Source organism: Pocillopora damicornis, chromosome 1, assembly GCF_964200805.1.
Source record: "Pocillopora damicornis chromosome 1, jaPocDami1.2, whole genome shotgun sequence".
NCBI lineage: Eukaryota > Metazoa > Cnidaria > Anthozoa > Scleractinia > Pocilloporidae > Pocillopora > Pocillopora damicornis.
In genome coordinates, this window is record NC_142670.1 from 4072501 (window position 1) to 4099184 (window position 26684).

At 39.0% G+C, this 26684-nt stretch overlaps 4 protein-coding genes across 4 annotated transcripts in view; 3 read left to right on the forward strand and 1 right to left on the reverse strand.

The window, feature by feature from the left end:
• LOC149051380 (adhesion G protein-coupled receptor E3-like) overlaps window positions 1-26684 on the forward strand; it is a 494984-nt gene that overhangs the window by 364074 nt on the left and 104226 nt on the right. The gene's annotated exons all lie outside the window — the stretch shown is intronic.
• Window positions 1-26684, reverse strand: part of LOC149051401 (replication factor C subunit 1-like) — a 165723-nt gene that overhangs the window by 64618 nt on the left and 74421 nt on the right. The window lies entirely within an intron of this gene.
• Window positions 12371-19245, forward strand: LOC149051404 (uncharacterized). Its single transcript, XM_089214190.1, has 6 exons — window positions 12371-12980; window positions 15252-15538; window positions 16226-16340; window positions 17801-18025; window positions 18091-18318; window positions 18896-19245. The coding sequence occupies exons 2-6, from the start codon at window positions 15377-15379 to the stop codon at window positions 19243-19245; spliced, it is 1080 nt and encodes a 359-aa protein (XP_089070316.1). The 5' UTR covers window positions 12371-12980; window positions 15252-15376.
• On the forward strand, window positions 21165-25123 carry LOC149051405 (uncharacterized). The gene is made up of 4 exons (XM_089214196.1): window positions 21165-21440; window positions 23080-23348; window positions 24068-24233; window positions 24951-25123. The coding sequence occupies exons 1-4, from the start codon at window positions 21347-21349 to the stop codon at window positions 25121-25123; spliced, it is 702 nt and encodes a 233-aa protein (XP_089070322.1). The 5' UTR covers window positions 21165-21346.

The window sequence follows — 26684 nt, forward strand, 5'->3', positions numbered from 1 at the left end:
AACGTGTTCAAATTTTCAACGGTTCCTCCCGTAACTTAACACCGAGTCACACAACGCGTGACGCGTTCATGAATTCATCGTTGGCTTTTTCTCGAGACGTGAGCTTGGGCCGCCTATGGTGTCGCATGGTGTATTCGAAGTTAAGATCAGAGAGCGTTTACGCTTTTGAGGAGGCGAAGATGGATATCTACCGAAAATTTTTTGAGAATACGTTGTTTTCGTGCAGATGTGGGGTCTACAGCTGAGGTGAGTGGTAGTTTTGTGTTTAATTCGACAAATTCGCTCTAATTTGCCGTAGCTACCATAATGCTCTGAGGCGTAAATTCAAATAACGAACGTTTCATTCAAGGAAAGTGCATTTTTTCGTTTACTAAATTATGGATTAAAATTAGTTTTGGTATGTTTCGAAAATTTTCCATTCTCGTCAGTGTGGTGTCTTTGACGTATTGACTGTACAACTCCGTTTTGTAACAACAACGTAATCTTTATTGTGTTTTATATCGTCTTACCACATGTTCCTCTCTCCGCTACTACATCCCATAATAATAATGAACATAAGGGACACTACATCTCCCCCTAAGTTATTAAAAAAAAACAACCAAGTAATAAAGTACTCGAAAAGAAAGTTCAGAGTCTCTTATTTTCTTCTGAATAATTTTAAACTAGGCGCGTACATAATCTTGCATCCAGGAGGGCGCTCGCTTGGCACGCACAGGGCGCGAAGCAACTGAAGGTAAGGGGCTAGATACGGCTTCAGATGTATCTGTTGCTGATTGACTAGAACTGAGATTTGGCTGATCCTGTCGGGGTTGCGCTGGTTGCTCGGCTAGGCATGGCTGTGGATCTATTTCTGCTTTTTTAACAGTCCCAGCATCCATAAACTTTTTCGTATGAGCAATGTTGCGCATCTTATTGTTCCCGTTTGTGTCTTGTAAGATGACGGCATTTCCATCTTTACGAGTGACAATGTAAGGTTCTGGCTCATAGTTTGGTGAGAGCTTGTTTTCACGTGTCTGCTTTAACAGTACCTTGTCACCCTCCTCAATATTGCTGTGTTTGGCTCCTCGTGTTCTGTCTGCATACTCTTTCTGGCTGAGTTTTGCACGAGTGTCTCTCTCTCTCAACAACTGTTGCCAATATGCTTCGGTTGCACGGTCTTTGGAGAATTCGACTCGTGGAAGTTTGTCACGCAGTTTCCTCCCCATCAGTAGTTCTGCAGGTGATAATCCAGTAACAGTGTGTGGGGTAACTCTATATTGGAAGAGGAAGTTCTCAAGAGCCTTTTTCCAATCTTTTCCTTCGACGCGTGCAATTCGCACTATCTTCAAAATTGTTTCATTTGCGCGTTCCACCTCTCCGTTGCTCTGTGGCCAATAGGGTATGCCCTTCTTGTGGTCTATTCCCAGGTATTCTAGGAAGCCCTCAAATTCCTTTGACGCAAATGGTGGTCCGTTGTCACTGCGCAGAGTTTCTGGTAGTCCATGTGTTCTGAAAATAGCTTCCATGCTTTTTATCACATGTCGGGCATCTGTCTTCTTTAGGAGAATAGCCTCCAGCCAACGAGAATAATAGTCGACAGCAACTAAAAGGTGTTCACCGTTTGAGATTTCAAGAAGGTCCACTGAGATCTCCTGCCAGGGTCCATCAGGTAGACTGCTTGACCTCACAGGTTCTGGTTTTGATCTTGGTCCCACAAGTTGACAGGGGTGGCATGAACGTATGGCATCCTCCACCTGTTTGTCCATTTGTGGCCACCACACTTTTTCCCGCAACCTGGCTTTAGTACGGACCATGCCCTGATGACCTTCGTGTGCCAACATGATGGTTTGTTTCCACAGGCTCTGAGGCATTACAATGCGAGTCCCTCTCATCACTACTTGTCCTACTACCCACAGTTCTTCCTTAACTGCTTTGTAGGTGGTGCCTGACAATTGGGTCCAGTCACCAGTCATCACAGCTTTGTGCACTATCCGTAAAGTTGGATCATTTGCTGTGGCAGTCTCAACTTGCTTCGGCAACAAAGCGGCTGGTACTGCTGCACTTGCCACGCTGTATGCAAAATCTTCCGTCTTTCTGGTGTCGTCATCTTGAGTTGAGCCAATAGGCAGGCGGCTGAGGACGTCTGCCGGATTATCTTTGCCTGGTATGTGCGTCAGCGTGTATTGAAATTGCTGCAAGTATAGGAGCCACCTTTCTATCCGGGCGGATGGAGGCTTCGACTTTGTACTGAGTACTGTGACTAGCGGCTTGTGGTCAGTGCGGACTTCGAATTTAATTCCATACAGGTACAGGTAAAACTTCTCGCAAGCCCATCTGACAGCTAGAGCTTCTCTTTCGAACTGGGAGTACCTTGTTTCAACGTTGCTAAGCTTTCGGCTAGCGTAATATATTGGCCTGTAGGTCCCGTCTCGTTGTTTTTGCTCCAGAACTGCTCCAACTCCAACAGGAGAAGCATCAGTTGTGAGCCGTGTTGTGGCACCTTGCCTGTGGTAGGCCATCACTGGTGCTCTGGTTAGCAGGCCCTTGATTTCTTGAAAGGCTTTTTTTTCTTTTGGACCCCAGTGCCACTTAACATGTTTGCCGGTTAGGTCCCACAATGGACTTGATATGGTTGCAAAGTTTGGGATGAACTTCGCACAAAACTGAACTGAACCGAGAAAGCTTCTTACTTCAGACTGGTTTTGGGGCGTTGGTGCTTTAACGATAGCTTCCACTCGTTCACTGGAGACTTTTAATCCCTCGCCAGAGAGTACATCACCCATGTAAACCATGCTGCTAACACCAATTTCACATTTGTCATAATTCAAGGTGAGGTTTGATTCTTCCAGTTTACGCATGACCCTGTCTAAATTCTCATCATGTTCTCTGTCGTCTGCCCCTACGACTCGCAGGTCATCATGGAGATTGTAGGCACCCGGGCAGCATTTAATTACTTGCCACACGATCTGCTGGAATTTTTCTGTGGCCATGTTCACGCCAAAAAGCAGGCGTTTGTACCTGTATAAACCATCAGGCGCAGCAAATGTTGTGATATCCCGAGAGTCTGGATGTAGCTCAATTTGGTGGAAGGCCATATTTAGATCTAGCTTTGAGAAAACTTTGGCATAGGAGACTTCTTGGAGTGTCTCTTCAACTGTTGGTACTGGGTGCTTCTCCCGTACGATGGCCTGATTTGCTTGCCTCATATCAAGACATATCCTGATGTCACCATTAGGCTTCTCCACCACAACCAAGGGGTTCACCCAGCTGGTTGGTCCCTCCACCTTTTCAATGACATCAAGTTTGAGTAGTTCCTCTAGCTTTTCGGTGACCTTAGCTCTTCTACTAAAAGGGATTCTGCGTAGTGGCTGAGCGACTGGTTGAACACTCTCATCAATGTGGAGTTTTAGCTGATATCCTTTGAGCTTGCCGAGGCCTTGAAATACTTTTGGAAATTTGGACTTCAGAAGGGCTTTTCGGTCAAGACTGTTTGTGAGGCTTTCCATGCTATCAGATTTGACATCACAGCTATTAATGGACACGCCTACCCTTAACACGCCCAGCAATTCGGAGGCCTCGCGACCAAGTAGCGTCGCTGCCTTACCGCACATTACATAAAATTCAGTATACAGGGATTTGTGGGTCTGTGGTACTTGTACGTTAAAAAAGTATTTCCCTTTAAGCTGGAGAGGCTGTACAGAAGCATAAGCATAAACTCTCTTATTGCAGTCCAACAATCTAGCCTTGCCCCCCGATACAAAATTAAACATTTCCTCTGACATTAAATTACAGCTAGCACCAGAGTCTATAACAATGTTTACAAGCTTATCTTCAATCATGAGTTCCATGGTGTTCTCTCCATCCGTGCTCCCGGTGCTGAACACGTAGAAGTCATCACTGTTTACGCGCTCGTCTGCACTCGCGTCTTCGCACACGTTGTGTACATCACGTTGCTCCTTTGAATTTCCTCCTCTTCGTCCACGGCTAGGTTTTGTTCGTGGGTTTCCACGACCACGACTTGAACTTTGGCTGGGGTCTCGTCCTTTATTCTGCTTGGAGTGGCAGCACACTTCAAAATGACCGATGTGCCCGCACTTTCTGCATTTGTGGTCACGTGAGCGACGGCATTCTTTCGCGAAATGACCCACTTTATCGCATCGCCAACATTTTCCCCCTTGTTTTGGATCACGGGACAAGCTGTTTACGTGGCTTTCGGGAATGAGTATAAGCGCTTCTTTGTCATGATACTGGCTAACGATTTCCATGAGTTTGCTGAGAGGCAGTGTTTCCTCACGGTACAATTTTGACTTGAGATTTTTGTCCTTCAGAAAAGAAATGGCGCGATCTCTCACCTGGTTGTCCCTTTCGCCCTCGTAGTCACAATGTTCTGCTAGTTTCTGCAGGCGAGTAATAAAATTGTTGACGGTTTCACCAGGTAATGGAGTAGCCGCTAAAAATATTTGTCTGGCCATTGGGGCGTTCTTTTTGAGCTTGAAGTGTTCTGAAAGGCAGTCCATAGCTTTTTTGTAATCTTTCGCTTCGCCTCGTGTTGTAGCAGGAATGGAATTATTGAAAACATCTCGGACTTTGGGGCCGGCTAGGTGAAGTAGTAGTGCTCTTTTTTGTGTAGGGTCGCTGATTCCAGAGGCAGTAACATAAAGCTCGAATTCTTCTTTCCAAGTTAACCATCGTTGGGCGAGTGTAGCTGGTTCGCCGACGGCGTCGAACGCAGGTAATCCAGGTAATCCGCTTAAGCATACGGCCATCTGTGCGAGTTTTGTCCACTGTTTGAACTCGTTTCCACTTCAGCAGCCGTACGGCAAGTTGAATATCGTTTATCCTCGTCGCCAAATGTGGTGTCTTTGACGTATTGACTGTACAACTCCGTTTTGTAACAACAACGTAATCTTTATTGTGTTTTATATCGTCTTACCACATGTTCCTCTCTCCGCTACTACATCCCATAATAATAATGAACATACGGGACACTACAGTCAGTGTAGGATGAGGTGGAAATTGATAAACTGCGGAGTGAAAACTTACCCGTAGCGTAAATTTCGTTTGTTTATCAAATTTAAATGCCTTGGCTAAATCCCGAGTTAGAAATTTAGCGGCGATTTACAGTATAACACTTTTGTGGGTAAACGTATTTAAATGAGCTTCAACAAAGAGTATTTATTACTCAATCTACAAGGCATGTAAATTTCGGATTAATGAGATAGAGCAAAAAACTACACGTTAACAGATGTGTTCTTATGCATGTGCAGCGAAATTTAAAGTACATATTTATATGGTTTAGATTGAATCGATCTCAAGAGAGGTGACAAACTAAATTGGGATGTCGTCTTTAACCTTAGTTAACAATGACTTCGATTTGTCTGCCTGTTACGAATAACACAAACATTCTCAATCATACATGAACATGGTAAATAGGAATCTGAACATTACCTTTTCTTAACTATGATTTTTACTTAGTTCCTTATATAACTTCCACATTCGTCAGGGCATGTTGTGCAACTTGTGAAATTAAAGTCATCTAAGTTATGCTAGTATTTTAAGTCAAGTAATGTAAATTAAGTAAAAACTGTTGCATGAGACTTCTTTTCTAATTTCATGTTGACAATGTATTTTGTTCGGTCCATAAGGACAAGATAGCTCAACAGCACAGTTATGTTGCAGTCAAACATAATCTTTGACTTGCTTATGATGAAGGTGAGCAATTAGTAACTAAGTGTTAATTACCAGTAACAAATTTGCTGTTCATCCGAAGCTTTCAGCAGTAAAAATGATGGACAACAATGACTTTCAAGCAATCTATTACCTTTTTTAAATGGCCTGACTAAATTACTTAAGGGAATAAAATTAGGTAAGAATGCTTGATCAAAATACTTTATAAATGTACTGTAATCCTCCAGGATTGTAGCGATTTCAGAGCAACTTTTTTCTCATGAAGAGTACTTGTTACCTCATCTGATAACTCATAGTCATTAGCGTTGGGAAGCCAGTTATTCTACATCAAGAAGGTTGCATCCCATAATTTTATATCAGACTGCAGTTGCTTAGTAGCCTTCAGGACAAGAAATTGTATTTTTGCCAGGTGGTTTTCATACCTGTTGGCACAATATCTGGTTGCGGTTGAGGTTGTTGGGCAATTTTCCAAGCTGTATCACTTCAGGTGTTTTACTTAGTATAACCTCTGCTGCTTTTGCTGTTTTTGAAGTGAGGGGCTGGGTACTTTCATCTGACCTCGAACAAATCTCATGCTCTGAAAGCTGTGGAAGTTGGTTTTGCTGTAGATTCTCTTATCTATTTTCTTGAGGTTGTTGTTCCTTTCCTTGTTCTTTGTGACTCTTTAGTGGTCATGTAAGTTTTCAAGTTGCAATTCTTCTCAAAAATAACTGCAGAAACTTCCATGTCATCACCATTATCTATGTCTTCACAAGATGGTTCTTGAGAAAAGAAAAAAGAGGGACTAGACTATAATTTAATTGCAACATTTGTTTTATCATGTGAATGAGTTTCCTTGTAGTATTGATATAGTACTTTAAGTTCGCCTAATTACTCTCAGGCAAAAATCAAGATCTATACCTTGTTATTAAGGAAGCATTTAGTTCTCAATTGCTCATTTTTCTGTGCTAAAATGAAGCCACATATGAATATGTAGTGTGTATTTTGGTTGCTTATTTTCCTTCACATTTTGTGTACATGTACATTTTTACATGTTTCATTTCACTGAAATTTTATTATTGATTACTAAAATAACTTGAATGCAAAATACCTTGTGGTTTGGTACTGAGATTAGTTTCTTCTGGCTGACATTCTTCAGCGGCTGAGGGGCTGTCATCATCGAGATGTAACTTGTTGTAAACTAGTTCCCCACTCTTACTTCTCAGCTGGTATAGAGGCAGTTCTTCGGGTTTCTCAGAACATTGTTTCCAAGCAGTCTCCAAGCTAGTTTGAATGGCTTTGACTGACCTAGACCTGAAATGAAAGATGCAAGGACCCTCTGGATGATATATGGCTTCACTAGGACCATCATGGAACTCTGCTGAACCATCATCTTTCCTGAAAGCAGGAAATCACCTATTACCTCCAGCTGAGCCTGCCATAATCTTACCTTCTTCACTAACAGGTCTTTGCTTACTGTTGTGGTGGCTCTGTCAGGTAACCTCTTTGCCAACTTTGTAATTTCCTATTCTTGAATGCTGACTGTATTTTCCTCTACAGTGATATCTTCTCCCAGTATGTGAAGAAATGCATTCGGCACCAAATCTTCAGCATGTTAATGCTCCATGTCTTTCTTGTTATGTCTACAATTCTGTCAAAAAACCTTTCCAATAACTTAGCATTGATGGATGAAAGACACACCAGCATGTAGATGACAGAAGCATCATGCACAGCACTGTGATAGTAGATACCATACAGTTTACGAATGGTCATGGTCTTGGGTGGGGCTAGTATGGCTCTCATTGCCGGTGCATGTTTAAATGAAAGGTTTACAAGTTGTAGGATCTGCTTTGGGCATCTGGTGTCTTCTTTGGCATAAAATATTCCCATCATTTCAGCAAGTGGTGTCTGTAAATCCATCACACTGTTGTCTGTTTTTCCATTTAAGAGAATGGTTACCTGCAGAAGTGCTTGATGATACTCTGTGCAGCAAAGCTTGGGTTTTTTGAGGGCAATGGAGAGTGTCTCCTTTAATGTCAAAAGTGTGACCACATCTGTGATGTGATGAGGGAGTTCTTCTAATGCATGGGAAATGTGATTTAGGCAACAATGTTCAAAGTGGTTCAAAGAATAAGACTTCATACTGATTTAGCTTAACTGGCTCTCGCCATACAACAATGCAGGAACTCTGCATGCACCCCCAAGCAATTCTGTGAGTTTCTCTTGCAGCTGTTGCTTTGTGCCACTTTCGTCTTCCCCTCTTGCTTAGAGTTCTCCTCTCAACTGCTCAATTTTTAAGTTTTTGAAAGGGTAAAGGCCACCTTTTATCCCTTCAGGACCAGTAAGAACAAGGTTTTGTTTTTCTTCCAGTGTCTTGTATTTCCAATGTGACATATGCTCAAAGTCAAATGAACTATGCATGTCTCCATCACAGCCAACTCAACCCCGATGGCCACCTTTCCGAGTTTCATCTTCAAACTCAAGGCTTGGATTATCTCCATTCATGAATATCATTGTATCCTTAATTTTGACATCTTGAATCTGAACTTCTTTTGATAGATCTCTTAGACATTCTCTTCTTGTTGGTATGAATAGTACCTGGTCAGCATCTGAACTGCCACACATTCCTATCGTGTACAGATGAGGCTGTTCTATTTCTGCTTATACATCAATTTTTTTGTTGTTGGTATTTTTGGCCAGGTATTCTTCGTTTGTTAGGTGAATGGTAGGATCATACATTTCATGCACCAGGAATAACATGATCTCATTACTTCCAATTCCAGCATGATTGTGCCATAATAACCAGTGCTGGGTTCTCTCTACCTTTTTCAATTGAGTAAGCAACTTATCAGGCTCTTCACTTGTATTTGCCTCAGTAAGGAAGGCAAGTCTTCCTTTAACTTCTTCTTGGCTTAGCTTGCTGTATTCTTCAACTGATGTGATTTTCATTTTTTTTTTTCAATGATTTCTTTCTTATTTCAAACAAGGGATACTTTCATGCTGTCAACTTGCAAGGATGCCTCTCAATTTTTCCTTCTGGTGTAATGACAAGTTTGATGTATTCAGTTTCCAGTACTGGTATACCCAGGTTGAACTGCCCTGCAACTAACTTATCCAGTATTTCTTGTCTGAGTTGGCTCTGAGGTCGATGAGCGTTGAGGGGGTAGGAGTGGGGTAATGGAGTGTTGAGGGGGTAGGAGTGGGGTAATGGAGTGTTGAGGGGGTAGGAGTGCGGTAATGGAGTGTTGAGGGGGTAGGAGTGGGGTAATGGAGTGTTGAGGGGGTAGGAGTGGGGTAATGAAGTGTTGAGGGGGCAGGAGTGGGGTAATGGAGCGTTGAGGGGGTAGGAGTGGGGTAATGGAGTGTTGAGGTGGTAGGAGTGGGGTAATGGAGTGTTGAGGGGGCAATAATAAGTTGTTTCTCTTCCAAAGCAAGGAGAGATCTCAGCTCCTGGTGCTGTTCATTCCTCTTCACCTGGACAATGTTATTTATGTCATTTTTTTGTTCACAACAAATTCTGTTAACATCCAGTGACACTGGAATCTGGTCAAGTGTAACGGAGAATCAGTATAAGCAGCAAGGTATGAATCCTGGGATAAATATTATTGAACATAATTGACTGACTGACTGTCAAGTAAATACATGCATGTAAGAGGATTGGCTAAGTAAGTAATGTGTGATTATCAAGAGAAGGCACTTGTTGTTGGTAAATGTTTTGAGGAGGCTTTAACTCTGGAATATCTGAATTAATTGTTTCAGCTAGCCATCTCATCAGTAACTGCAAATTATATTATGGATTAGGAAGACTTTAAACTTGATTATGAATCTGAGTTAGATCTTAGTTTTTTTTCCTTTCAAGTGATTTTTTAAATGTATGGAAGGGTTTACATGTATACCTCAAGTGTCTGTAAGAGTACAAAGTGACACAGATCTTCATGCACAATATTTAATTTGCTGGTGTTCATGATAGCAAAATACTTACTCTTTTTCTGATCAAATGTATTAGTGTTGACTCCCCAGGACTTAAGTTACTCCTTCAAGACTTGCCCAGCATTGGGTGGTGGAACATTTGCCCCTTTTCTTCTTATTTGATACTCCTTGGCCTTCTCAGACCAGTTCACAGTCTTGCAGTCGTTCACATCCAGCATTAGCTGCTCTAGGTTTCCATCCACAGTACTGGGAATGTGTGACCTCTTCTGTCGCTTGGGGGCATTTTTTGCCCTCCTTTTGGCTTCATCAATGGTTTCAAACATTCTACCATTCTTTGCCTTTTCCTGGCTGCAAAAGATTTTCGTTGAGCTAGGTGAAGGTTGACATCATTATTTTTTCCAGGAATTTTCTACATTTTTTTAAAATTTTCTCTTTTCTTTACCGATTTTTTTTTTTGCCTTAACAGGTGAAACTTTCTTTGTCAAGCCAGCCCTGGGAACTATGGACATTCCTTCTCCAAAGGACTTTCCCAGTTGCTCCTTACATACAGAGTCGAATTCCTTATCTATTACTGACCCTATGTTTTTCACTTCTTTTTTTGTTGGTTTGAAGATTTTTTTTCCTGGAAGCTCTTTGGCTTCACTTTTTACTTCTGTGGATGCCTCCCTTCGGCTCGCCACACAACCTGTGCTTTTTTTGAAGAGGCTACTCTCTACTGGTGTTGTTAAGAGACAACATTTGCATTCTTCTACTTGGTGCACAGTTTTTTTTACCCTGGGCAGTCTTCTCCCAGCTTTCCATAGAATATGCATTTAAATACTGTTCCTTTTTTTTCTGGCGGCAACCACTGTGAAATTTGGCTATCAATGACCTTATATTTCGGATCAATATCAATATCTGGGCAACTGCCCACCTACCCCTCCCCTAACCCAACAACAGTCTATTGATAACAAGTGAGGGTTAATGTTAGGGTAGGGGAGGGGTAGGTGGGCATTATTAAACCTTTACACTGTAACATCAGTAAGGATATTCTCCTTACTGTTCTCAATACATTTTTGTTATGTGCTGGCAGGGAGAATTTGTTTAACAATCAAGAGGTTCTTTAGTTTGTTATTATTGCCTTTATTCTCATAACCTTAATGTTTGATTCAGGGGTGATATTGCAAGGGAAAATTTGATGCTAGACACTATCAGGAATTAAAGGGTTAAAGGAAGCAGGTTATTAAAAAAATTATAACTTTGACTCAAGCAAGTATTTGAATATGTGAGTAACATTTGATGTTTTCACATGTAACAGGATGATCAAGCTGAAGATGGCCTCAAAAAGGAGTGAACTCCACTGCCACAAATAAGTCACTACTTTTGAAACTTGAGCACTTGGTAAATACACCTTGGTTTGCAATTCTGATGATTACAGTTTGCTGAAGGAATTGAAATGTCAGTCTCCAAGCAGGAACCATCCACATGACCTGTAGAGTCATAAGCCATGAGATAACTTTAGAGAAATGCATTTGTGTCAGTAGAACTATTGTGAGTACAGTACCACCTAGTGACAAAAGTTAATGATTTCCTGTAAGTATGAATGTTTGGGAGAAGTTATAGTGGTAACTGATGCTTTTTTGCTAAAATGCATAGGATTTAATGTTTGTAAAGTATATCTCTTAGCTTTTAAACTTTCAAATTTGTATTAATTGTAACTGTTTACCATATTTATTTCTTTGTACCTCAAGCCCTCAAAAGTTGAAGCAAGTTAGTCAATTACCTGATTTCCTGGTTTGGAATTGTGGGATTGATTGATTTATTATTGATTGATTTATAATTTTGCTGTGTAAGTTGCCACATTATAACATGTAATATTATTATTTGAATTGAATTAAATACTCTCGCCCAGGCTTTCATTAATGCATGGTGTTTCTTATCAATACTCATACCCAAACTAAAGATTGATATTAGGAATTGGTCACAAGATATGTAAGTTTTAAATGGTGGGAAACTGGAGAGGAAAAAATCCCTCTTCAAGTAGGACTAAAATTAAAGTGGGCTCTGCTATTTTAATTCATGTTTTTACTTTGACCTGCATGAAAGTAAAATTAATTGACATCCGCATAATGCACAAAGCAAGAATATAAATGACCTAGCTTGATAAGTTATAAAATTAAAATAAGAAAGTTGTGCAGACCATATCTTGCCTTTTATCCTTCTCTGGATATTTACTCAAATAGCATAGTCACTATCAGTCTCTTGCACTCTCACTCTCACTCTTCACTGAGCATGTGGAAAGATGATAACCTTGGGAATTTTTTTTAAATGAAGAAAGGAAAGCTTGCCCTCTTACCACAGATAGTTCTTTTGTACGTCATCAGTACATACCTAGTCTTATTTGTACATCAAGTTGATTGTTCTGGGTAGGCTAACCTAATAAATTAGTTGTGAAAATTTCTTTGTTTGACTCAATTTTACCTGACAAACCTAAACTGAATAATAGAAACTTGAAATTTATTTCTTCTCCTTTTGAGGTGTACATCAAAATTTTGAAGTCATGGCAGGCTTGAACTACAGGTTTATAAGAAATCTGCATATGTGTATGTGTGTTTTAACATATAAAACCGGTGAAAAGGTTGCTTAACTTTTTTCATTAGTACACATTTCTTTTTCTTTTTCGCTAGACTTAAAAATATCTAGAAAGAGAGTTTATTCGAAATCGTTTCCGAGAATTATGTGCATATGTAGACAGCCTGGTGACGTCCGTTTTCTTTTTACTTAGTTCGAATGATGTTTTTTTCCTACCAGGCCTGCTGACACATCCAACGCTTGCTTCTATCAGTTCGACTTCTTCCTTATATTTACTTCATTTTATCGATTTTTTCAAATTTCAAATCAAATTACCATGAATAAAAACAGGCTTTTCTCACGTCACAATCGACATTCCTTTCCTAGTAGCATGAAGGAAGTTTGTCATGATAGACTCAGTTAAACGATCTGCCACGAGTCTCCTACAACTCAGTGGAGGAGCATCTGAAGTACTAATCGGACGGTTCTAGGTCCGACTCCTAATTGTAGCACACCGAGTTCTTTTTTCTTGAGTATACCTGTGTCATTCCCTGAAGGACATCATCTTTCATTGTTTATTTCCCTGGAAATGTCGTCTTTTTGGCTGGAAGGTGTGAGAAAGCTTTCGGAATAATCTTTTGTTGTGCAATGTCCCTTCATTCTGATATTTAGCGATGATAGAAAACAAACACACATGCACTGCATTTTTTTTTTATATTTTGATAATGTAGTTCCGTTATCTTTAAATACATTGTAGAAACCATGACCAGATTATAGGCCGCGCGCTTGAGCCGCGAATCAAAGCGGAAAAAAAATACTCGCTCCTGAACCTACAGTACTCAAGTGGAACTCGGGTGAGTAAGAGATGTGGGTTATTCATTAATTATATAACCAAAACTAACGAGACCTGAAGTATTACTTAGTAGTCTTGGGTGTTTTTACACCACAAGAGAAACACAGGTACCGAAAGCATAATGAAGGAAATTTCCTAATTAATGATGCGGGCGATTTGTTGGCCTGAAAACTTGATGAATTTTTTTGGAAAAGTTGACCAAGTGAGCTGTAATTCGACGGATGAGTGAAAAGGAATGACATAAGGCCAAAGTTCGCAAAAAGTTACTGTATAGCGAATACGACTAAAAATACAAGGAAAAATTAAATCTGATTTTCTTCGACTGGATAACGTGGAATTCTCGAAAATTGGGAAATTTCCGTCTGTTGGAATATAAATACTAGTGTTTTTTTTTTGGTTTGCCCAATCGGAAAATATCCAAAACGTGGTAAAAAATGATGAAAAATTAAAAGATATTTGAACTTCCTAATTTCTCCAGGCTGCTACTAAAGAGAAAGGTGGTGTAGTGGATTAAAGCTTTCATTTAGCTTACTATTTGTCAACAAATTAAACATTCCCATCCATAACGATCCAAACTGGCACAGAGATGACATCCCAACACTTAAATGAGAGCTATGTTGAAAAGAATTACTGAAATGGCGTTGGTGTTCAAGATAGAATAATAATAATAATCCAAAAAAAAAAAAACCAGACTGATGTAAAAAGCACTTTGAAATTACATCGCCGAACTTTCATATTTTATTTGGTCTGTCGCCAATGCTTTAAAAGTACAAAAAACAATTCATTATTTATTTAGTACCCAATCCTATTGCATTTTCGTTCAATCAAGTATAAAAAGTGTAAGCCTCTCACCATGTGATATAATCTTATGCCATTCTAAAAATTACCACAAAACCTTCCTTAGCTTAGTAATTAATAAAAACGAACGTGCTCAACAACCCTGGCAGTTCTTATCATCATTGGCAAAGAAACGCCAAATAAATTTTAATAATTTCAAGTACCAATAACTGAAAGGCGAGCTTTTCCAGGTACCAGTGATGCAAATATTGATAATCATTAATAATTGAATTTTGATATTAACTTATAAGCCAGGCGTATGCAGCAAAGTGTAGATGAGGTGCTATTCTATGCTTGAAATGAATCTCAGGTCATTTCCGGTAAATTTCTGCGCTTTTACTTTCATTTTGTTGGGAATTTGGTTTACTCGTAAAACGAATGCAAGCCAAGGTAAGAAAATTGTATGATAAATACCAATTTGTTTTCGTAAGTCCTGGTAAAAGTTGCCTTGAAAGAACTCGTTTGACTTGAAAGCGTATATTACATTGTTGATGAATTTATTGTGATAAAGATTGATTTGTTGTTCTGATATTACGGTGTGGAAAAAAAATTACATATGAGATTTTGAAAAAGGGCAATGCCTAAAGAGAAACATTATCATAATTCCACATGAAAACGAAAAAATGAGGTTAGCTTTTCGCAATTTTTTGCTTGGAAATTGTTGACCGTCTCGGGTAGTTTTTCACTGTAAATGATTAATGATATTTGCTGTGGAAGGATGTGTCTCCTGTCCACCGAACCTCCACTGGTCTATCGTGTTTAAGATTAACACCCTTTTTTATTTAAAGCACATATGAGAAGCGCACAAAAAGCTCAGGGTTCCACGTCTTTGAACAAATGCTATCAAATTTATATAACGCAAAAATATTAAACAAAAAAAAGAAAAAAAAAAACATAGAAATTACACCCGCCAAAGTTGCAACTCTCCTTTGGTTAAAATTCATTTATGATGTTTGGACTACATGGAAACAAACTGGTCCTTAATCATCTCCAAGCTTAAGTCTTGGCTTAATTTATTCAATACTCGACCGTGAGGCTTCCGATAAGTCTCTTTATAGATTTATTGATATACTTTGTTTCCATGCAAGACCGAAGCTGCTGACGTTAACCTATCGCGGCCAATGCACGCAACCCAACCTGCCACACAAGTAGTTCATCAGGGACCTTAAGGAAACTGCGACAGCGGCAGCAACGAGGAGGTGGAAAAGCATTGCGCTTAGTTATACAAACATTACTTGCAAATGTAATAATGCTTATGCTGTTGACAGTACTTTCAATACTTTAATACAATACTACTTGCAGCATCAATATTCAAGATTAAAGTAACAAAGAAACTAAGAGATTTTTAGGGCAATGACATCTTTTTCTTACCTCGCATGATCATGCAGGTTTTCTTAGAGAATCCTTAAGATTTTGCTTTCAAATTTATCATCAGGTATTTGTCGACGTCTGAAGTTTACTACAACAGTTGATGGATATGCTCTCAAAGGTCATGTGATCAAGAATATCTCCTTCAAAGCTGCTATTCATCTGCACAGTCATTGTAAAAACCTATGTATAATGGAGGATACCTGTGTATCTATCAATATTGGTCTCTTAAAAGGCAGATTTCTTTGCCAGCTGAGTAACTCTGACCACATAAAAGATCCAGGAGATCTTGAGAATGAGGAAGGATTCACGTATAGAGGCAGAGAGGGGAGCAACCCGCTCAATAACACAAAGGTAAGCAAATTTATACCAAATTCAGACGATCAGGTCTGCTAGTGGTCGATGCCAGGATCTGTTCGCGTACAGGAGCAGAAATGACTTCATGTTGCTGTGATCTGTCAGAGTACAGGCGCAGCACTGAAGTCACGTTTCTATGCGTCGTTAAAGCGCAAAGAAAACATTTTAAAAGCCATGCAGTTTGAAGTCAGTTCTTTGTTCTCCTTGCCGGTAAACTGTTATCAAAAAACAAAACTAGGAAAAGAGGCCCGAAAGTGAAGCATTAAAGAAAAAACCCTTTCTTCTCTCTTTTCCAACATAATTTAAGATAATGGACAGTTTTGAAAATCCAATCTTAAGTAGAAGACAACAGGGCAATGACAATGGAGAAGAGCCAAGAAATTTAGCAATATTAAAGAGGGGGTGAATACAGATTTCATTTGGAAAAATTTAATGAAAAATTGATGAAATTGAAAAAAAATACATAGAAAAATTTGATGCAACATCATCATTTTTTCATCAGTATATTACATCACAGCATTAAGATGGAGATCACCTTTTTTCGGCGTGTAGCCATGATTATAGTACTCAGTCTGTTTCTTCTTTATAAGCACTTCTATCAAAATCCAATAGAACAACCTAAATCAAAAAGAAAATATGTTTATGATTAAAGTTGATTAAGCTATACTTTTGGTTTGGTTTCAGAGCGCGTGCCACACCAGTCCGTGTCTAAATGGAGGCACATGCCAACCTGGAATAACGGTTATGGACTATAAATGTGTCTGTCAATCCGGCTTTAAGGGAAAAGGATGTGAAAAAGGTAAAAGTTACGTCAGTTATGATAAGTAGCAAAAGTAGTTCGCACGCCTCCGGATCCCCACCCCCTCCCCAGCACCCATTTGTCGGTGGCCGACAACCCTCCGATCAACAGAAATCATGTAATTCATATGAAAAAAAGAAACTTGAAAGCCCCCTTCTCCCTCCAAACAATATTGCCTGGAATCGGTAAGCAGTTTGATAACATCAGTGACATGGGGGGAAGGAGAGAGAAATGAAATTTACAGAAAAAATTCAAAAAGTAATAGAGCGTACACTTTATTGTAGTTAAATATTGCTGACATTGTGTATTTTTTAATTGACGCATTGCCACGACTTGCAATCAATTCTCGTGAAAAAATTATTAATTTTAATTAGTCGGTTGTTATTGATGCAAGCGAGCCCGTTGTAACATTTAACAATGAACACGAGAAAATAAAACGCTTATGATTGGCTAAAAACGAGTACATTCTCATTTAATACGAGTGCAAATTATAAATAGCGTCGTCTATCTTGCCTTTTTCTGATGCTTTTTTCATGTACTTCATTACCAAGTAATAACTTGATTTCTCTTGCAACTTGGTGTACTAAGCACTTGTAAATTTTTCAAAGACAACAAATTATACCCGCCCTAAGGGCTCGTGCACATCTGTTGTCATTGAAAATTTTATTTCTGTTTATCAACACCAAAATGCAATCGAAATCATGTTACTACCTATACGTATAAAAAGGTCAAAAATCTGTTTTTTTTTCTTTGCTTATAACATCAGTAGCTTACTGTAAGGATAAAGTTTAGATCATAAAAAGGGAGTATCGTTTCTTTTCAATATATTCATAAAATACCAAGACTACTTCGCTAGCAAAGTACTCAATTTGCTTAGCATTAGAGTGGCTTTTCCTTTTTCATAAAAATCTTGTCAATGGCTTTTGTAATGTGTTGTGACCATAGAAACCAAAAGGCTGTTATTTTCTGGCTTGAAAGCTCCGTTTCCTGCCTGGTCTTGTCCCAATCTCACCCCATCAAGTTTTAACACAGTGAGAGAGGTCTTAGTAAAATCTAACCCTTGGTAACTGACATCTAGGTTTCCTCACTCAAGATTGGTTTTGTTTAGTTAATAACATGATTTCGAATGCAATTTAATGTTAATAAGCGCGAGTAATTTTTTTGAAAGACAACAAAATTGCACGAGCGCGTAGAGCAATTGCAGTTTGTTGTCTTTGAAAAATTCAAAACCGCTTAGTACACCAAACTGCAAGAGAAATCATATCATTACTTGTTAATAATGTATGCGACAAAACATCACAGAAAATCGAGATAGACGAAATGTTTACAATTTATACTCGTGTTTCAGCTTTGCACTCGAGTTCCAACTTTGCACTCGCGTGACATGAGAATGCATTCGTTTTTAGCCAATAAGAAGCACGTAATGTACATTATTAGATAAGTTATTCTGCATATTTCAGGGTTCAACGCCGTATTTACAAACCTGGACAGAACAGGACGCACTGGTCCCAAATCACTTGACAATCATTACGCAGGTCAGGATCACGATGGACAAGTTTCTTTGTCGAGAGGTATTAAACTCTGGACTGTGCCTTATTCTGGTCACTACAGAATAGAAGCAATTGGAGCCGCAGGTGGTTACAATGAGCAGCGCGACGGCATATACGCCGAGTATCGAGGAAGAGGTGCAAGAATAAGCGGGACTTTTGTATTGATTAATGGAGAAATCATTCAAATTCTCGTTGGCCAGGAGGGGGCAAGAGTGAACGCACAAGTAGTGGAGGGGGTGGATCTTTTGTAGTCAAAGAAACAAACGACTGCTTGGTAATTGCTGGAGGAGGTGGTGGTGTAATCGATCCGCAATCAAGACATGCAGGATGTGATGCCAGTACAAACACAACGGGGAATCCTGGCTATAAATCATGGTCGGGGGGGCGCAATGGACATGGTTCCCAGACGGTTGATGATTGTAAAGCAGGTCAGGGTCTATATTATAAATAAAACGTGACGATAAGTAATGGTAATGGGACTGAGTGGAGTCCAATTCGGTCTGTAATCATACGAGTGATAACAAAGTCGGATGACTGGCAGCGGGAGTCTGTTTTGTTTATCGGGATTTATTAATCAAAAATTACAATTAGCGAGAAAAGAAGAATGGCCAAGTTATGAAAGACAAAGAACATTTGTCTGTACACTGATTTTATGGTTATTGAGTCCAAGGTTGTTATTGGTTGATTTTAACTACAACTTTGAACGTGATTGGCCTATTGAACTGACCAATAATAACAACTGGGCAAGTGAATTAGTGGAAAGTAGGAAATTATCAAACCAATCACAATCGAGGAAATTGTTATCTGAATGATAACAAGGGGAAGACTTCGATTAAAAAATATGTAGTTATAATTATCGTTAGAATTTTATTCGAAGATGCTTCCAACTGAACAGTTCACTTTAGCGGTCTTTAGTCTGAAATCGTGATTATTTACACCAAATTGAATCCGAACTTGTTTGACTGCCTATACTTATATCACTGGTATTTGTTATTTGATGTTCAGGTGGCGGTGGCGGAGGTTTTTACTCAGATGGAAGGAGTGGACTGGAATATGGAGGAGTATTAGGAAATGGCAGCGAAGGTGGTAACGCTTTTCTCAACGGAGAGAAAGGGGGCAGGGCCTCAATGCCTATTATGTTCGGCGGCTTTGGTGGCGGTGGTGGAGGTACACAATATAAAGGGGGTGTAGGCGGTGGAGGGGGGTACTCTGGAGGAAGCAGTGGGGCTGGTGTAAGCGATTCCTGTGGGGGTGGAGGTGGATCGTTTAACTCGGGAAGAGATCAGCAGAATGAATGTTGTTACAACTCAGATGGGCATGGTCAGGTGACCGTAACATTGCTGAAAGGAAACTAGCAGTTTACCGTATTAGGGCAACGGAACGTACAAGATATGCTACGAAATTACGTTAAAGAACAGGCAAAAAATACGGACAGTTTCTGTTTTCCCTCGCCCTACACGGGGATTGGAAAATATTCACGCGTGTTATTCGTGAAACCATCGAATAAGTTGTAATTATTGACCACTAACGTAAAGAACGTAGAGATGAACCATTAATGGCGATTAATTTCAATGAAATGCGGCTACGGCCTTAGGAAGACCGCACATACCATTGATTTGAATAGAAAAGAGAGATAATTCAAAGTTGTAATGGTGTGTGTAGAGATTTCATATGTTTGATCACATGTTTGAATAAAAATTTCCTTTACTCGAGCCCTTCGGCTGCTGCCCTTTTTAATAACATGCGAAGGTAAACTTTAACCTCGGAACGTGTAATCCTGATGCCTTATTTAAAAAAAAGAATAAAATCGCCGTATGGGGGCCGAAGGCATGTCAGGGAGGCAACGCTTAGGAAGACATCGATTGGAATTTTCATCTTCATTTATAAGTTTGCAAATGGCTGGACGTGTTTACCGTCTCTTGAGGCGCCCACCTCAATTCGGTCAAACGTGTTGGAGCAGCCATGAGTTAAACATGGAAAACATTAATCATTTAACGTCGGGGTTAAAGTTCTAGGACCATGCAAATTTTTGATGATTTCAACATGTTGTTTTGCACAGGACGGCTAAGAGACATATAAAGTTTTAAAACACACGCGCTGAGGCATTTTTCTGCCCATTAGATATTTTGTTTTGTCACTTCCTCGTTATCGTCCCAATCGTGGTTTGACTTAGTTCCTTTTATTATGACTAATTAAGAGCCAATTATTTTCTGCCCGGCCCGACCGACCTCAGTTAGTAATTACATACATTATAATTTTTCAGAGGTTGTCGAAAAATGCTACAACGGCTATTAAACTTGACGACCAGTTTTGTCGATGATGTTTTCGCTGTTGTTCCGTAATTTATGGTTGATAAACATATCCTGTAAGACATTTTGTGTGTAACATTGCAAAGTATTTTTACAAATTGTGCCGTATATTTACAATCCCGCAGGGCGAGTCAAAATAAAAATAACAAGTAGATATACCAAGCGATATCACACACCAATCCGTCCACTAAGTTACTTTTATCCAGCTGATTAATTTTATGACCATTTCCTACAAGGCAACGACGAAAAAAAATAAAAATAGAAACGAAAAGCGGTTTTTTTTCAGGTCTTGTGTTACGCTCACGTCGGACATGCACATGAGACGTCAACCTGTCAAACAAGGTTTTACAACGATTCAATGTTGAGATACAAAAGTGACATATTATCAATGACAACTGTTTGAATAATTGATTTATTGCCAGTAGAAAACACAGTATGCCTAAAGACAAACTCTCAAAGACATGAATGAGCTTTAGGTATTTGACAAAGGTGCTTAATCAGAACTTCAAACAACAGTTCTTTTTTCATCATCCACCCCAATCACATGTCGACAACGCTCCGTAGTAGTCTGCCGCTGATACTTGGTGAACAGATGGCTGTTAACCAAGAGCGATTTTCAATCCATTTTCATTTCTTCTTTGATACAATTTCAAACAGTTTTTTTTTCGCAGCGCAAAGTAACCAAATTTCCAAAGATCGCTTGATATTTTAACTGGATTGGCCCATTATTTGTACTCAACGAAGCGAAGTTGCTCGTATCATGTCACGACTCATTTTTTCCTTTCCTGTGTTTACTTAAAAAAAAACATCTGTCCATTATGCATACACATAAGGGACACAGAACACAAAACACACGATAGCTCTAAGCAGTGTTGAACCGTGTAATTAAACTTTTACAGCTACAGATCAAGTACACAGAAGAGGTACCCATGTTTTATAGCATCAGCTATGTACTATTAAAAAAAACGGTTGTGTGTTCTTCAAAAAAGCGTGAGTAACAGAAAGTTTGCTTGAATTACATAAATATTTGATAAGTTGCGTGTGGCCGTTTTTTGCAAGGATCCAATTGCTAATCAGTTGGTGATAAGTATATTTCTGCCTATATCGACCATTTTTTCACCTCGGGAAATTACGCCCAAAAGTAGTCATGAACGCGTATTTTACAGCTTTGCCTTTGTTCTTTGAATTTGTCCTTTTATTTGGAACTTGGATGTGTAAACCCGTAGAAGCCAAAAATCGCGGTAAGTAAAATTAACAACAACAACCAAAAAACCTCAAAAAACACGCATTTTTTCAGATTCACAAAAGATGCTCCACCGAAGAACGCACCTATTTTAAGAATATCATAAAACACTCAATCAAATACTAATAAAATTGCGCCTGTGCTTGACTAACTCAAGTTGTAGAACGCCGGACTGCCGTGCGTGAGTTCGAGTGTACATCTTCAAGCCCTAAAACGGACAAACACTCAGAATATTAAAATAACTGGGGAGAATTTGTTGCCTCTGCCATAACATTCGCAAATGGTTAGACATTCTATTCTGTACCTTCCCCACCATTCTCTCTGCGCAGGTTAGTAGACGACGTTAGGGAACCCACGCACTTCTCGCAGAGAGTGGGGAACATAACTAACTATGTTGTGGTCTGGCATTGTCAGTGTTTTAAACCAGCTATGAGAAGAACTGTGCCACTCCGTCGAAATATTGCAACTACATACAATACGTATTCACTCAATACATTTTCTTGGTCAACTGATATCGGTGGATTTCAGAGAGAATTCTACAAAGGAATACATTATTCAGTGAATATTGACTCCTCCATGATGTTTACATCGGTTGAGTCAATTTGGTCCAAAGAAGGCAACCTTTGTAAAAAACTTTTACGGATCTGTGTACTTAAGAAATCTGGTCAAACAGAGTTTATTTGAAAAAAAAAAGGGGGGGGTAATTTTCGAAAGGAACTGTGGTGCTGAGTTAGTGGGAGGTTTTATATGATGATTTGGTTTACAATGATAACAGTGAATTTGTCTGTCACTTTTATGATAAAATATTCGACAGCACTTTACCGTTTAAAACAAAGTGAAAGTTAGGATATCAAACTTCAAAATATAAAATACGACCTACAGAATATGATGGGACCGAATGTCATAGATTTTTTTTTTTTTTGAATAAGCATGTCTTAAACTGTTTCTGAAAAGTAACCAAGTTCGGAGCCGTTCTAATCAACATTGGAAGCCAAGCGAATATCAACTGATCGATATTCTCTTGTGAAAGCTTTTTCCTCTGAGGTGGACCAGCAAAGGCAAAAGCTTGATCAGCAAAAGTCTCGCAACTCGTACGAGGCACCTCTCAAAAAGCAAGATTGTTGGATCGCAGAGAGATAGGTTTCTTTTTTCATGATGCGATAAGGGATATCACTCACTTTGTCACGGCGAAAGATGAGGGGCTAACGCTCGTAACGTTAGCTTTAAAGCTCTTTACGGAGGTCAATTTACATATAAGCTAAGTTGATAACACAAAATTAACGTTTACTTGAACTTACAACAGCTCATTGCGTATCTCTCTTCGGTGAAAGATCTCTCTGAGCCTCAAGTTAGAATAAATAATACAGTCTTTATTTATGTTAGCCTCTTTTTTTAATAATTATCTTCTCGCTGAGATTAACTTATAATAAATTTTACCAAAAAAATGCTGTAATCTGGTGGTCAGTTAAAACAATTTTGTTTTTCTCATTTTTTTAAATTTATAATTGTAAGTGTTGATTCCTTTACTATTTCATTACCTAACTTCTACATCATTTAAAGAGTTATTTGTTTACTTTTTTGTTGTTGTTGTTTTTTTACTTTTTCTGCTTTTTTTCCCCATGTACCCCTATCAGCAGGACTCGGGTGTCGAAGTCTACGGTTTGGACAACCAGACAACGGATTCGCTCTCCAAGGTCACTTACTTCGTAATATAACGCTCAAAATGGGAAATGAACTCAGTGGTGACTGTAGATACGAGTGCCTGATGGAAAGTAATTGTGTGTCTGTGAATGTCGGGCCACCCGACAAGAATGGACTCAGGGTCTGTCAATTGAGTGATTCTGACCATATTCAACATCCCGAACATCTTACGGCACAGGAAGGATTCTTTTACTGGGCTACCCAGGTGAAATCATAGTTACCATGCAAATAGATGAAAAGAGATCGAAGACAAAAATAGCGAGAGAATCGAACGCATATGGTCGGCTATTTTAACAAAGTTTAGAAGTCGTTTTTTTAGCGAAACTGCGTTCTAAGCCATCTTCAGTTTAGTCGAATCTTTTATCTGAACATTTATTTTTGTGAAAAACGCCAAGAGGGCCGAAAGCTGATAGTGGAAGAACATTTATTTATTTAATTCAATCAACCCTGATAGAGAATCCCCTCGTTGGTACTTTTCTTCATTCAATCACCAACCTGCTTGATATTGCATCATCCAGGATTGCGAAAAGATAAAAGCCAAGAGCTCAGAGGAATCTAGCAGTTCGAAAAGTGAAATCTACGTAGTTTTCTTCAAATACAAGTGCACATCACAACTTTGACAGCTTAGATGCATGCTCTCCATATATGTGTAGCTCCTGAAAATAAAGCAAATGGCATAGCTAATAAAAATGCCTTACAGGGGTAGAGAAGGGCAAAATCTCAACAGTTTTTTCTGCTCCCTTCCCTTATCGCATGCGATGGTCCCTAATTCTCTTGTATCTATCGATATCAAACTGACTGATTCCCCTTTGCAGGACTAGTTATTTCTGTTATTTCTTTAAGAGACTGATTACAGAAATATCATAAAATTACCTTACAGGTCTTAAGCTTTTAAAAGTGAGTAGTTTTATTACTTCTTTGTAGCAGGTAAGCAAAGAAATCACCCTCGTAAGTGGACTGCAATTTAAGGAATTGCAGAAAAAGAGCCCGAAAAGAATTCAGCTCCCCACGGGATTCGAACTTATGCCTCCCATTGAGAGCTCACGTTGGGAGCGAGGCTTGGTAGCCCAAGTGTTAGTAGTACAGCCCAGTGAGTATTGGGGAGGCATGGATTCGAAACTGCTGAGGCCCGGATTTTTTCAAGCTTCTTTTTAGTACTTCCTTCAAATGCAGTCAACTTGGGTAAATTATTTATTTGCTTGATTTTCATCCGCAGTTAAAATGAACTTTATTTCGTCGAAAAATTGTATAAGAGACGTGATACATGTAGTAAAAGCCGATATTGTACAGTTCCATTGCTAAGTAAGTAGCTTCTTCGAAAGGAGAAGGATGATCAAGACACCGAAAGTTAACAATTACTAATCTAGTAAAGTAATGCGATTCTGAGGGCAAAGTTTATGTTGTAAGAAAAAACGAGAAGAATTCCAATTGTTAATTCTTCATTAATTTTTCATGTATTGTGCAAAAAAAAAATAAAAAATAAAAAAATCATCTTAGACAAAAACAAAACGTTTGCAATAAAAAAGCTGCAGTTAGACGAAGCGAGCTATACTCAAAATCGTCAGATTGTGACGGAATAATACAATAAGCATGGGCATTAGCTTTTCCTGCAGCTTCATGAATCTATTTACGTTTATACACAGGCAGCGATCGAGTTGTGAAATAATTATGGAATTCTGTGGTGTTTGAGAATGGTTACGGCTGACACAAAAAGACCAAAGAGGGTAAACAAACAAAGTCCTTCCAGATATCGATCAAACCTACCAAACGCAGCTTATATTGCCGTGTCTCTCTCTTTATCTTTTAGGCATTAGTAGGAATCCCCTTCAGCCGCACATGTCTCAAAAGGCTGTCAACCGCTGGTTCCTAGCTGTGACTCTCCTACGCAACCCATCTCTTGTCAAGTACCGCCGCCAAGGCCGCCATTTCACGGCGTCTGTTGTGATTCTTGGAAGCGTCAACTTTGACGTTCCAGTGTAAAACTTTGAAACTTGCCTAGAAGGAAGAAGACTGTTCGCTCTTTACGGATATCTTCTACAGTTCGGGGTAAAGTTAAAAAAATTGTAGGGGTCTCCCTCGTTTATTACCACAGAATGATATAGTCTGTATCTGGGTGTCGTTGTTCTTTTAGTTGGTTTTTAATTTTTGTTGAGTCATAATATTACTCCTCTAATGGAAACTGCCCTAAATTCTGTGCTAAGCTTTATTAAACACGTAGACTGTGATAGAGTGTTAAGCGAAGAAGCACACAAAGTATTTAAAACAAAACAAAAAAAATTGTAGATTTTCATGCTGGTTTCTGAAAAGGGAATTATGTTATCTGGCTAACATAGAGAGGCAAATGGTAGCAGTGATTTTTTTTGTAAATAGATTTCTCTGAAAACGATGATGGATTTTATATATTATTTTATTTTCTTTGGTACATTTGTATTTCATATTTCTTTTTTTTTAAGATAATATATTAAGTACTGGAAAGTTATACGTACAAAAAAGAGCAAGCAGTTTAAGTCAGGTATATAGGAAAAAACAAGAGAAATATAATAAATAAATATTACGGTTTGTCAAGATGTTTTAAGCAGAGGTTTATTATTATCATTATTATTATTATTATTATTATTATTATTATTATTATCATTCTCTGTTACTACAGAGCATCTTTACAAAAATATTCAATAAGAAAAGCAAAACGTTGTTGCACGAGTCAAAGAAATGTTGTGAATTAATGAGCTCCGTGATAAGGGGAAAGATTTGGGAAGGGAGGTGTGAGTTTAGAACTGAGGAGCAAAGAACCAGCGGCAAGAAAGAATACGTAGTTAACAGTCAGTTGCGAGCATTTAGTACACAATTGTTTGGCGAAGGCAAATTTCGGCACAATTTCTTTCACACGTGCGAATTATTCATATTTCGATACAAGTCTTGATTCAGACATGGACTAAAAAAAATTCCAGGAACAAAAAAAGAAAATGGATTCTTGTCTCGCAAGCTACAACTTAGAGAGACTTTGCGCGAAGGGTTGACAAACCGCAATTAACCAGATGAGAAGAGCTCAGAGAGGGCTTACACGCGGCTCTGAAGCGCTTTCATTAAAATATCGACAGCATTGTAATTACTCCTGCAAAGTGTTGTTCGCTGAACTATCTTCCATTTTCGAATCAATCAAAGAAAACTGAGTGTGATTCAATTCTAGCCTCCCTTGTCTGACAGCTTGGTACAGTTAGCGAGCTCCAACATCGCGAAGACCTCTGATCTTTCTCGGAAAAAAAATTAGCGGAAGTGGAAAGTGAGGTGGAAGTGGAATATTGGATTGGTGGGACTACCGGCGAAACCGGATTTCATACAATTTTGGGTGCTCGTTGTTATCCGCGCGGGGATCTCGGAAAGAAATTCGGGAAATTTGACAACCGACCACCAAACACAGGTTCGACTATTTATTCCGAATAAGCCAATCAACCCACGCGAAAAGTTCTATTCACCTGTGTGTTATATAGTAAAAAACTGCCATAAGGTGGGTAGATGGAGTAGAATTATATATGAAGCACGA